Here is a 14,493-nt window from a genome sequence, read left to right on the forward strand (position 1 = left end):
GAAGACGAGTGAAAAGTCCCGGGCCTTCGTATACGAACAGACTAATCCCGTTTGCACAACTGGCACCGGGTATCAAACCTTACCAGCACGAGATCCAACATTTTTGCAAGACTCCCGCTTTGATCCGATCCGAATGACGCGTGCCAAGTATAAACTGTGTTATATACCAAGTCTGCATATCGCCGGAGACAAGTTGCAAGTGAACCGCGCAGCTGTCGCTCGAGTCAGCGGAAAATGCGAAGAACAAGAAGATGAGGAAGAGAACGATCGGAGGGAGAAGAGGCGCGGAATGAATGCACGTAGCGCTCGTGACACGTTGGTTTTCCCAGATTCCCCGCAGCTCGTGCCCGCTCAGGAGTCTCCGCGTATTAATTTTAGACCAGGGCTCAAAGCAAACCCGCGACCTCGATCAGGTTCCTGGCCAACGATCAAGAAAAATTTGCTAACCTACTTTTCAGAAGTGACTTTTGGATCAGTCGATTAAGAGCCGCGAGGAAGGCAAGATTTTCATCAAAGCTCAACCGAATTAGCATATCATTTCCGGAAATCACTGGCCATTTCCTATCCGCGTATGTCCGTGCCGTCCGGACCCCGAAGCAGCACGTGCACACTTATAGCATCCCTTCATTGCAGGATTTGATTAAATTAGCTTTGCGGAGTGCGTAGCTCGAAGATCACGCAGAAAGGCTTCTTAGCCTCTGAGAAAAGAAGAGGAAAAGAAGAAGAAGAGGAGGAGGACGCGGATGGAAAGAAGGAAGAGCAGGGAGAGACGGAATAAGAAGCGAGTCGCGCGCGCGGCTACCACAGCCTCGAGGAGCACCTGCAACAGAGCATCGCTAGCCTGCTCGCTGTATCTCGGAGAGCGGCTTCGAGCAAACGACTGCATGGGATGCGAGAATCGTCCCGAGTGAGTGTCATTGCCCCGCCGCATGATCATCTTCACGCTGTGCCTCTCTTTTCCGACGTTACAGGAATAGCGACGACGACGACGACGACGACGACGACGACGACGACGACGACCAGTCTCGCCTCATAATCTCTTTGCCCGCTCGCGAAGCCTCCATCACGACAACTGCCACACGAGCCAACAAGGTTTCTCTATCTTTGCTGCTTTCTTCCTCTTTCTTCTCTCTTATACGAACATTTTACGTTCGGCCTGAGAGGTAAACGCGACCAGTTAGCGGCGGAGGCATCTCTCTTTGATGCTTCAACAGATACTAAACATTGATATACATCGCCTTCTCTCATGCTGTGATTCCAACTACTTCGGGCTCCGACGTGCTTTCTCTTGATGTTACGTTCAATGTCCTCCGGCCTCATCAGGAAGTCTATTATCTCTATTCTGACAAGGAATAATGGATTCTGAAGCTCAATCTCGGCGTCGTGCCTCGGATTACAACTGGCACGTGTAAGATGCAATTAACTGGGCGAATCTCTTGCTCGCGAATGGTTAACAGACCAGTTAACCTAACTAACCGTAGTAAGTAGATGTGAGAAAAACTCTGCGGGCCAGTGCGAACAGCGCAAGCAAGCAGTTTGCGCAGGAAACACTACGAGGACGAACCAGACTCGAGGTGAGTCTAAAGAAAGAGGAAGAGAGAGAGAGAGAGAGAGAACGAGAGGGGCACAGAGAGCGAAGAGAAGCGTGCCACTGTGTCAGTAACAGTACTTGCCGTAAAAGAGCACCGGGCCTGGGCCGAGGCCGTGCCAGTGAACGAGCGAGGTTGGGACCTTCAACCTCACCAGCCTTCCAGCATGCTCCATCTCTCTTTTTGTCTCTTTTGTGCCTGGCTGCTGGAAGCTGGATGAGAAAGAGATAAACGTTTGATAGAAAAAGAGAGAGCGAGAGAAAGAGGAGGGACTAACACACGTTCCCAACATGGGAACAGGGGGAAAGCATCATTTTCATCCGCGGATTATTCACATAAATAGCTTTTTCGCACCATTCAAATTCGATCGATATCGGATTTTCCTCTTGTCAATTATTCGACAAGCTCCACTTTTCTGGTTTTTGGTGAGATAACTGTCCGAGAAAGAGCGGCCAAGTTGCCAGGCGCAGTATCCTGCGATTGGTGTCAGGCTTTATGGTACTTGCAATAAAGAAACGAGTCACAGTTTTGATGCTTTTTCGGGCCTTTATTGCGATCTTAACTTGGATATTCCCGGCATGGCACCCTCCTCTTGTTAGCTGATAATCTTCCCGCTTCAAATGTTAATTGTCAGGCGAGTAAAAAAGCGGTTCCCTGACTTTGGTTCGCGTCATTTAGTGCGCCCGTCGAGAAATGAACTTTTAATGAGAACGGCATTGGAAGACGGCCATTTAACGGCACCCAAAAATGCCATCTTTTATTATGGGAATTGCGTGCACCGCGCGTTTTCGCCGAAGATTCACGCGCAGCGATAGCGAGACCGATTTGCATGATTCGTAAGGCTCGACGTGTCAGGTGTCATTAGACTCGAGGATCTTTCACCGACTCGAATTGAAGAGGTCCTAACGGTTGACCTTCGTACCAATATCATGCGATTGATGCCGAGGCAGAAATTCAATTCGCATAGTCACAATTGACCTCGACTTGAGGACCGAGAAGTCGGAGGTCAAACAAGTCTCGAAGCCTTCGATCGATCACTTTACCGAGAAATTAAATCGTGACGACGATCATATGCATCGGCATATCGGTCCAATCAATAGCTGATTTCGGATGACGCGGCAATGCCCAATCCCGAGTTGGAAGCGGCAGCATCATGCGAACGAGAATCTCTTCCACTTTATTCAGTCTGAAAAACTCGCTCGTCGCGACATATGGGAGAGTGGGGTAATTCCGGACACGCGGTAAATATGGACACAGCAATATATTTATATTCCGAAACCCCCACTTCCACGCACTTGAACTCATGCGATAGTCCTATCGATGTTCAATATACTCATGCGATGTTCGAAGCGTGAGTTGATATATTTTCTTCGAGCCAAGATCGATTATAAAATTTCGTACATTATTCGATGTAATTCTTGCCTATAAAAGAATTGATGAAACAACAGGATAAACGGATAAACGGTTTCAAAGTTATTGAGAAAACTAATTTAATATATCCCAGTTCTATATATGACTATCATCAACGCATTTCAAACTTTGGCTTTTCCAACCGTTATTTAACTATTAATTGACTCGCGAAGTTTCGTAGTTTGGGATAATTCCCGACGTTCTGCTCCTACCTTCCAAGATCTACCATCCGAAGACTAGATTGAGTGAGTCGAGTGTGAAATGTGGACTCTCAAAGTTGCACAAGCGAAAGTACGAGATTCGAGAATTTGTTCGCGATATGTGTAGCAATTTCTAATGCAATCTAGATTTACCCCAAGAGCCGTCCGAAATTACCCCGGAGGTTCGGGCTAAATCCGAATTTACGGAGGGTTGTTTTTTTGCTAAATATCGAGCAATTTTTTTTATCTATTAGCTAGCACATCGGAAATAGTATGAAAAAGATATCAAAGAGTAAAATACATGATAAATTTGTTTTGTAATTTCATCATGTGGTTCGTTATTAATTAATTTCCCTTAGGCAGTCGGAATCAACCCAATTCCCCCTAATTCCATTTCTTATCGCGACACTCGATCGAAACGCTGCCAGAATTTAAATCAAATTTCCGTCTCAATACCAAACTGATCTCTTAAATTTTTATGGAGAATGCGACACGCTCGCGATCCACCAAACAGTTTGACTCCGGAGTTGTCCTCTCTCGTCATATCCGCTGTTTGTTTTAACTGTAAATCGCGACTGATTGATCGTACCAATTTGTTTTGAACTTTGAACATCGCCGACGCGCGGTTTACAGTTGATTTTTCATACGTCGCGATAGTGATTTATACGCTTTGTGTGCGTGTACATCCGCGCGAGTGTGTTGCGAGTTCGTTAAAACAGCGCCCCGACTCTGACCATTCTTTCGAGATGGACTCGACGGAAGTGGCCCCTTATGCTCACCTGTGTGTCTCCCTCTATGTATGCCTACGAGGAAGAATGTCTCATTACGCAAAGGTCTTCTTTATGCATAATGGATGTGGCAAACAGAGTGCCAGTTAGGTGACACTACTCGAACAGCACGTGCAGAGACGAGACGAGACACTAAAAGACAAGAATTACATATACGCACATCCAAGTTCCTTGCGCATACGGAACGAAAGGCCGATGCGACCGTCGCTGCGATTCTTGCTTGCGCGGACTCACTTTTCTTCATTATTTTATTTTATTTTTTCTTACGATATATCAATCTCGTTCCAGATGCGCATAAGAATATGTCACAACCGTTTTTCTGCTTTTTATATTTCGCAGCTTTTCCATAGGAGATGAACGATTTCATAGCAACTTTGCAACGATGCATCGAATCGGTAGGTTCTTCATCCTCGTCGTTCGAGGAATGCGAACGCTTGATTTCTCGATGCTTCTTCGCGGGAGCATTTTCTTCTCGGGAACCGAATAATAGTTATGAATAGAAATGGAATTCAATTCACGTGATGAATACACGTGCCGTACGTGCCAGGTTATATATGGCTTACGCGCGGCAAAGAATCGTGACTCAACAACGACTTTATGAGACCAAGAAAGCGTCAAGCGAGTTTTCGATATATCGCAGTCACGTAAACATGGCTAAGTCCGTGATAACAGGGAAGAATCGCGTCTCGTAGCATATACACTTATAATGATATTCATACGCATATACAAGCATCGTAACGAATTCTTCGTTTGGAAGTGAGAGCTTGCGTTGGGCGCGTGTACCTCGTGACCGCGATGAAAAGAAATCGACGATTTTCCCTTGAACTTACCAACGCGTTTGAGTTGACATCGTTGCAGTCGCTCGTTCTCCGTGGAATATACGTTTAGTCGTAGTATTTTTATCTGACTTTTATTCGAAGACAAAATGAAGTTGGAGAAATAAGAAAAATGGGGGAGGGGGATTCTTCCGAATGAAATGTAGTGCGCGAAAATACCTCGACTCCGATGGCGCCAACTCGAGGCAGCCTCCAGAAATAATCACTATTCAAGGCCACGTCACGCCTCATTAAACGTTGTTCTTATGGGTTAAGAATTTGGTCGAACGGTACAAGCGATTCGCCCAAGGCATCATAAATTCAAGAAATATTGTTCAAGTGAAGAGCCAAAGTCACGATCCTTCCTATATTATATGTCACTTCTAGCCCTGAAGTCGCCTTCTTACTCCCGAGCCCTGCTCTACAAACATGCAGTCCTAACCTCGTTGTTACGGACAAGTGCCCCTCACGAACTCTGCTCCCTTTTATTATTCCATATTCGAGCCGCCGGTATACTTGACTCGGCCTTATGCACGCCCATCTTACTTATCCGATTGTAATCTATCGCACTCTCTCGCTCTGTAGTTCGCACTGCGTCGATCTTTACACTCTCAACGGCGTGTAGTGCGATGGTTAACCTCGATTTTGCTTCGTTGTAGGAAAAGTTTCATATCGAATAATAAGCACCGAATTATTCTTGGCCTTTTGAAGAAATTGTTTGAGAGAAAAAGTCTATTTTCTCGCGAGCTCGAAATACTTCCGAAAATATATATTTATATGCTTGTTTTCGATGAGGATGAATATCGATCGACTCCGATTATGCTAATTTCCAATTTTATCCAACGTAGATTCCTACGCTTTATAATCAAATCGGAAAACACGTTTCATTTTTGGAAACGTACAAAATTTTTTGAAATAAATCGCTGTTAGGAGACTCTAAATTCTAATAGTGAATGTTAAACATATGTAGTAGGCTTTTGTCAACTTTTATATTTGTACGAAAATGAACGAAAAAAATATTTTTTCCAAAACATCACGTTTTTTTTTAAATTTTGGAATAAAAAAAATCGTTTTTCCAATATTTTTTTTAAGTTCTCTTTTTTATATCGCATTTTCAAAATGAAAAAGTATTTACACCAAAATATATTTGTTTTCATTACCATCTACGACAGTAATCACAGATAAATAGAGGGGAACGTGGAGCAAAGTGGATACCATAAGCAATTAAGCTAGATGTTTCGGTCTCCAATTCTGGCTGTCGTATGAGGTCGAATTAGGTGGCAAAAAGAAAAAAGCTACGAAAGTCGCTAAATTTTCTTTGTCAGACGTTTCCTGTATTTTTTGCGAAAAGTTCAATTCGAAGTCGATCGGACATTGGTTCCACTGCACGTCATGTCAAAAGCAAACTGTCATCTCATGCGCATGTGTCGATGGTGATGATGTTGGTTACCGATGCAATTAATATCGAATTAATATGTGAATGAAAGAAACATCTCAGTATTTAAACCTCAAAGACACGTCCTAAGTTTGAAAATTTATTTTATCTTCAATTTTAGAAAGTCCCTTTGCCCCAAAATTCAAAATTTCAGAAAAATCCACTTAGCCTCAAGTGCGATAACTTTAACCTTTTTTTGCGGACCATCATCTGTGGTCACACCTAAACACGAGTCATGTGCTCGCTCCGCCAATCCATAATTCAGTGGATGAAAAATACAAACTTTTATAAAATAAAAACGCACCCAAGGTGCATTAAATGAAAATTATTTACATTTACATTAAATATAATACATTTTTTGGTTTTGGGAGTAAAAAATAGACGGAGCTTTTCAAATTCCTTAAAAAAGTTCAATATTTCCTTATAGGTATCCCGTTTTGCCCCGGTCTTCCCTATATGTGCCTAGCTCTGACATTGTGAAACCTTATTCTCAAACCAATTTTCACTCGCAGCTCGTTAACCACGATCTAAAATAGTGCACGGGATCTCATAGCTATTATACATACATGTATATCTCAGATTATGCAGCGAGATCATAAAGCTCGTGTAACTCAGTGTCTAAGTGTATGTATATGCGTGCATGGTTAAAAGGGCGTCGATGTTAAACTCGCGTTCTCACGCCACGGGGGTTTCCGCGAGAAAGGAAGCGCGCTTCCACGTCGTAATCAACTTATATGCAACACTCACGTCTCTATATCTCCGTCGCGAATATTAGCGAGTTGTTATTAAATATTCCCAGAATACTTATGAAATCCGGCGTTCTTATTCGAGCCTCGTCCAAATTTCAATTAGCGTGCTCTAACAAGCAATTAAATCTCATTGAATCGAACTGACGACTAGGCCCAAAAAATTCTTGCCCCATTCCCACTGTTTTGTGTTTTGTACACGACGACTTGACTCAACGCTCGTCATCAGCAATTTTTCATCAGCAAACGCATCCTAGAATTCTCGAGTTATTAAGGAGGGTGGCTGGCAACGATACAATGTTACCATGCTAAACCATGTTAAATACATTAAAAATTTCAAGATTAAGCTGTACTTCCGAAAAGCGGAAACCGAATTTTGAGCTGAAATTTTGCATACTGCTTCTTTATAACAATATAAGACTTCCCCTAAAAGGATTTTTGGCGACTGGCAATATTTATAGAGAAATTAAATTTTTAAGTTGCTATTTTAGCCCGAGCAAGTATATCTATATCGCTTATCTCGCTCGGCCGGTATCCTCACTTCGCTATAGTGCCTAGGCTACATATGGATGGCAAACGTTGCGCTCCTTGGCTGGGCTACTCCCAGCCAAGGAGTAGCCCAGCGCTTCGCGCCGGGGAGACCCACCCATTTACTTTTCAAGAATTTTCTTTTTTCTTTGTTCAAATTAAAAAAATAAAAAAAAAACAAAAAGCGCCGGGGAGACGGAATTTTAAGGAAAAAATCCCCGGAGTAGCCCAGCCAAGGAGCGCAACGTTTGCCATCCATGTAGCCTAGGCACTATAGCGAAATGAGGATACCGGCCGAGCGAGATAAGCGATATAAGATATACTTGCTCGGGCTAAAATAGCAACTTAAAAATTCAATTTCTCAATAAATATTGCTAGTCGCCAAAAAGTCTTATATTGTTATAAAGAAGCAGTATGCAAAATTTCAGCTCAAAATTCGGTTTCCGCTATTCGGAAGTTTATCCCAAAATTATAAGAATTTAATAAAATTTGGTGAACATATTCTTTAGTGCCAAATTTGACAATACAACTTTTTAAAGATTTTCCTTCTGTACAGTTATCGAGTAATTAAGCATAGCGTTTCCATATATATATATATAGGTATACATTCCGGGCATAAGAAATCTGCTTTAATGCGTAATAACTCGATAACTAAGCAGAAGAAAATTTTGAAAAAAAATTGTGTCTTCGCACTTGATGTTGAAGAACATTATCACAAAATTTGATCAATTTCTTATCATTTTGACGAATGTAGCCACCCTCCTTAATTTCATTACGTCTCGAGGCAAAGAACTAAAAGTTCTGCCTGCTGCTGTCCCCCGAGATCACAACGGAGTTCTCGTCCTCGCGTCTAACTTACTCCGAAGAGGATGTACAACCTCTCTATATAGCACGTCTGTCGTTTCTGGCAGGACGAGTTGCGACAGTGGGGACACGCATACTGTTTGTGGATGCTGTGCTCACCGAGTCTCTCTCGAGTTCTTCCTTTGCTTCCTCCCTGCTCCGGGCCCAACGTTGTGTGAAACCGGTGTTCGTGATACAGAAATCAGTTTTGTACGCGCACGCACAGTATCTTCTGCTCGCTCGGTCTCATCCATTGGAAACATGAATAAGAAAAAAAAAAGCGATTTCTGAAAATATATAACGCATTCTCGCGTCTACATACGAGATTAGCAGCTTTTCAAAACATCAACGAAACGCCTGTATATTAAACGATCACGCATATATGAGTAGATGTCGAGCTGTGTATACGGAAACCCCATGCGAGGAAACCACCGGTAGAAACTGCAGCAGCAGGAGCAGGAGCAAAAGAGCAGTGCACACGATAGTCGGCGACGAGACGCGTGGGACTCGCTGTCCGCGATGCTCACCACGCGGCCAATTCTACCATTGCATTCGTAATACACACTCATACACCTTCGTATCTACGTATATTTATATTTTGTGTGTTGCGGTACGCGAGCAGGTATTTCTCGCAGACGGAAGACTCCTGGCACACATCGGTTCGTTGGCCAGAACCAAAGGCAGCGGCAGGGTGACTCCCACTCGACTCGACATCTCTTTCCCTCTTCACGCGTCTCTTGCTCCTGCCTCTGTTTCATCATTTCTTTCTCTAGTTCTCAGACCCTTGGATTTTTCTTTGCTATCTTCGAGGTAGGGGAGACAAGCGCAGCAGAAGTGAGCGAGTGCGAGAGGGATTGATCCGACGTCAAAATTGCAAGGACCAAATATTTCTGTAATATCGATCCAGGTTTTGCAAATTTCGTGGCAAAGAGCGAATAAACGTGCCAATAATCCAGGATGACAATCACCCGGGTAACGCTGTTTCATCGAACTCTCATCTCCTTCTTGTACTTCTTAACTGAGTTAGAATTCTAGTTAAATAACCGTTAATTGCCCATTTAGGACTATCTTCGATCTGCTTACTCCATTTTCCTACGTTTCAGTGATCGCGCATTTACTATTATTGAAAGAACTCAGGCTTACACGCGTGCACACACCGATATACACGTGCACCGACGTAATTATAAACGTTTGGCTGATTATAGCGAGGTGCCTGGTGAACGCGATGCTTCTATGCAGGTCTAACGGCTTCGCTCATATGCGTGTGTGCAAGTATATCTACTTAAGTGCTTAATACGTAACGGAGCTATTTCCGATTGGCTATAAAGCAATGTATATAGCGCTGTGCATATGTGTGTGTGTGTACGTGGTGTCTGAAAGTCTCTGAATCGGTGTGCATTAGCTTGCGGCGCGCACTCTCAGCCCGCAATACATTGTAAGACTAGGACACTACGCGTTGCATTTTTCAGCTCCGTGTGTTCGTTTCCGCGAGGGCCTCACCCATATCGACACGCTCCGATTGTTCTTCAACCAGAGACTCTCCGATCCTCCCGTCGCTCTAGCCTTCGACGCTAGATTACATACATAGTTTTGCGTTAATTGCTCCACCATCGATCCGCTGCGGTTAACGTTTCGTTATTACGAGAGACGCCGGAGAGACCGCGAAGATTCGAGCTGCCTCGACCGCCGCGCTCCCGTTCCCCAGTCTTTTAATCACTCCGCACTATATCGAGGGATTTCGCCCATTATTCTGCCACTTTTTTCCTCGCAGTTATGACTTTTTTGTCTCGTACTTCTCGTGCCCGTTTCTCCATTGCATCCGTTAGCAAACCGTTGCGCACTTGCTTTTCGGCCCACTAACGCTCGCCCCTCGCTCCTCGACATGCTGCTCTAAACTTTCAGGCTTTTTTTCTTGTAATAAGAGCCTATAATAAATAAAAATGTACTAAACTGAAATCTGACAAAAGGCCACAAGAGAAATTTGTGGATCGTCGCAGCTGTGAAATTCGTACATGGCACCATTTCGGGAGGAGCACGCAGTGAAAAATTAAAGCGACAGACAGCAAAATTCCGCTTATATTCGTTGTCCCCGTTGAAATTCGAGGAAAGTATACTGACCGAAAAATGTCGCTTTTCAATTAAAATTCCATCGAGACGGAAGAAAATATGGCGAGGTCAGCTATTCTTTTGTTAAATGATCCAAATCATTTTCTATTTCGATAAAAATGCGTCGTTTCGATATAAACTACATTTTCATTCGAGTCAATGGAATTTTGTTTGACGAACAACATTTTTTTCTCACATGCAGTTTAGAAATCGTTACATTATTTAATTTATTAGGCGATGCCACACACAACACAATTCCACGAGGCTCACTTATTACTAAAGTCCAAGAAAAATTTTAAATTTCGATCGCAGCAAGGCTTGCCTCGATCGTTTTTTTTGGGTTTGTTCGATTAAATATCCTGAGAAATCAACCAAATATCGATAATTTACACAACAAAATGTTTTTTCGAGCTATTTTTGTAAGATACAACCAAAGATCTGTACACCTCAATAAAACAAATACCTAATCAGAGGGTGAATCAACAAAACAAATCTTGACCAAATGAATTTTGTTGGGTCAACGAAATTCCGTTTTCAGTGAACAGCCAAAATTATTGCAAGATATGTCGTTCGTGCGACAAAGTTTCGTTTGCGTTCTAACATGTTTTATCATAAAATGAACAAATTGGTTATTGCATATGACTACGATAAAATATTGAAGTAAATGCGGCTTGAAATTCACTTTTCTGTTCTGCTGAATAATTAACTAAAAATAAGCCAGTTAACCAACTGTACTGGACTTTTTAACAGTTTCGTTCTCTTTTTCGGATGAAAGATTTGTATTATTTTAACGAAGCATTGTACAATAACAAAATATTCTGTTTGTCTCTGAGGATGCGAATGACTAAACGTTTTTTCGCTTTTTAAGAAAAATCACTGTATACACGACAAAATATGCTTTCGTAAGGAAAAACCTTTCGTTGTTTCAATAGCACGAATAATATAAATCGGAATATTTGGAGGTACAAAAGCTTAGTCAGCTGATTAAATACCCTGAGAAATCAACCAAATTATATCGATATAACTTTTTTTGGGCCATTTTTCTAAGATACATCCAAAGATCTGTACGCCTCAACTGCGGCATAAGAACTATAAATAATCAATGGTTGAATCAACAAAATGAATTTTGACTGAATGAATTTTGTTGGATCAACAAAATTCCGTTTTCAGTGCATATACTTGGTGCGTCAAGATAGATTACGTCGAGATGCCGATTTATTCCAAAAGTGCGTTGCTCAAATACTCATAAAAAATTCTGCCCGCACGTGCGATTTTTTTACTTTCTCAGTACAGATATCAAGGCTGATTTTCGTTAACCGTGCCGAATCAACTGTTTTTTTTTCTTTCGACGCGTTCGCATACCGGAGCGTCTGTACTCTCAACCCGGCTGATCGGTTTTTATGCAAAGGAAAAGTATGTTGACATTTCTGTGTGTGACACGTGCCTCGGAATGGAAAAAAAGTGACGAATAAAGCATACGGCATTGCTTTTGTTTTGATTTTTATTCTCATTCAATCCTCGAATGGAATCCAATATCCGATTTCAAATAGCCGAGTTACGAGTCCGGAAATTGAATTGTGCGATGTGCTCACTATGTGACGGTGGAACGATCGTCCGCTATGCAGACACATACCACTTATGCTCGAGCGCTGCTCCAGGCATGGAATCGCTTTGTGTTCGCATATACTACATGCCGTTTGTACCTACTTTTAAAGTCATATACTCCCGAGCCCTGCCACACCGGAAATCGTTTCGGACCGGACGGAAGCTCCGTTAAGCGCCGTATTCGATGACAGACAGTCGCGAGATATGATATTGTGAGGGAATTTTCTTTTCATTCTCTATTCTTTCCGACACGCTGCTTTTTCAATTTCCGCCCAAAATCATACCCCGCCAACGAGACGGTGTTGGAGAATATTCAAGTCTTCGAGAATCAAACCAGCTCACATGACGCGTTGAATTGACTCGTGAAGAAAAGAAAAACTGAAAATAAAAAGTTTATTGGAGGAATAAATTAATTGATACTCGGAGGTTGCTGACACGATTAAAGTTATGTTTATCGGAATGGAAGTTGCACCGAATCGTATTCCAATGCATGATTCCTCCGTCGAATTGATATTGGTGAACGTACTTTCGAGGTTCTCGCGAGTGTCTTCGACCTTCTTCTCGTTCCCGAAGTGGTCTCTCTCCATCTCCGTCTTTCGCGTGTTTAGTTGTACGTAATTATATTTTTTATTTCCTTCCCACGAGTCGATGAATCAACGAGAGCCGGAGCAGCGCGGCAGGAGGATGAGCCAAGAGGATCGTTTTAATACCATAGCACCTGCGTATACAAAGTTTTACAATCTTACATATAGACGAGCACACACGATCGGTCCCGCGCGCGTTACACACGACGCTACACACGATAATAATATTAATAACACAATTAGCCTCTATAATTGCCTCTCTCGGCTCTTTATCTACTCTCGTATCTTTTTCTTCTTCGACTACGAGCCGTTTTCCTATCTCTCTCGCACGAATACCCCTGAACACATTGTATTCCTCACGAAACCAACGAGAATGCCAAACGGACGTTTCCTCATGGAAAAACCGCTTGAACCAGCAGCCGAAATCTTGGTCAAAGCTTCTTTATTTTCATCAGGCCTGCAAAGAATCTGTAAAAACTTTTTTCCAGAAACAGGCTCACGATCGAGAATTAATGTACATACAGAAATTTGTGCATCCACAACTAGTTGTTTCCTCCATTTTGTACAGACCCGCTAGAAAATAAGTGTTTATTGCGAAGTTAGCCCACACACGTCTGGGTATATTGTTAGAAGTCTCGCGTTGCGTTAAACGCTATAAATACGCGAGCGCAGAGTGCTTCGTAGCTTTTGTAAGATCTACCGCGTGTGTCTATAAAATAATGATCCATTCAGAAGTTCCCTCGAGTAAGTCTATCTTCCATAGAACATATGCACGACGTATTCTGCTCCGCGAGAGCTAATGAGAACCTTTCAAACGATGAAAGGGCGCGACTAGCACTTCTGCGTTCCGTCGCTGTCCGCATCGATGTCACGCTCGTTCATTTTCATTTTTTATTTAGTTTTTTTTTTCTTCAAACGTTTTTTCCTAACTCCTTTAAGGAGTTTCGGTACAGGCGATACAATGTTGCCATGCTAATCCATGATAAAAAAAAATTAAAAAATTCAAAAAGTTCAGAATTTTATAAAATTTGGTGAACATATTCTTTAGTGCCAAATTTGACGACACAAATTTTTTAAGATTTTTCTTCTACACAGTTATCGAGTAATTGATCGCTAAAGTTCACGTGTATAAGCATAGCGTTTTCACATATATATAGGTATACATTACGGACATAAGAAATCTGCTTTAATGCGTAATTACTCGATAACTAAGTAGAAGAAAATTTTGAAAAAATTTGTGTTTTCGCACTTGATGTTGTAGAACATTATCACCAAATCTGATCAATTTCTTAATATTTAGACTTCTGTACCGAAACTCCTTAATTCTCCTCCTTTTCAAATTGTTTTTTATTGAGATACTTTGGGTAGTACACACAAATTTAAGGGGAGCAGCAGGATAACGATGCTAATGATGACGCGCGAGTGTCCACCACCTCGGTTCTCGCGTATATAAAGTTCTTGCTCACGCGTCTCAACGAAGAACCCTCATCATTTCCACTCTTTGGGATCCCCCCCCCCCGTCCCCCCGTCCCCACCCCCAATTTTTATGACGAAAAGTATTTTTTAATGTACTTCAATCTCGCTTGGAACGCTCGGTATATTAATTCTTTGAAATTCATTCCGTTTGTAGGCCACAAGAAAGATCTCGAAGTGTGGATACCTGTTCGTTGCGCCTGGCTGGGACTTTTCCAATCCTCTGAATCGCACCAAGGTAAGAAATTATTGCGCTCATTTCGCTTACATCCTCATTTACAACAGTCATTACTGTTATTGTCATTGATTGTTTTATTTATCGTGGCGAGAGAAGGCCCCGATTTCACCGATCATTAGAGAGACAATAAAAG

At 42.3% G+C, this 14,493-nt stretch overlaps 1 protein-coding gene across 4 annotated transcripts in view; it reads left to right on the top strand.

Annotated features, from left to right (window-relative positions):
• osp (outspread) overlaps nt 1–14,493 on the top strand; it is a 106,130-nt gene that overhangs the window by 21,801 nt on the left and 69,836 nt on the right. For all 4 annotated transcript variants that reach the window (XM_043418283.1, XM_043418284.1, XM_043418288.1 and 1 more), the window contains exon 2: nt 14,280–14,360. In XM_043418283.1, the coding sequence (XP_043274218.1) occupies nt 14,280–14,360 (81 nt within the window). The remainder of the gene's footprint in view (nt 1–14,279; nt 14,361–14,493) is intronic.

This window comes from Venturia canescens, chromosome 4 (genome assembly GCF_019457755.1).
Source record: "Venturia canescens isolate UGA chromosome 4, ASM1945775v1, whole genome shotgun sequence".
Taxonomy (NCBI): Eukaryota; Metazoa; Arthropoda; class Insecta; order Hymenoptera; family Ichneumonidae; genus Venturia; species Venturia canescens.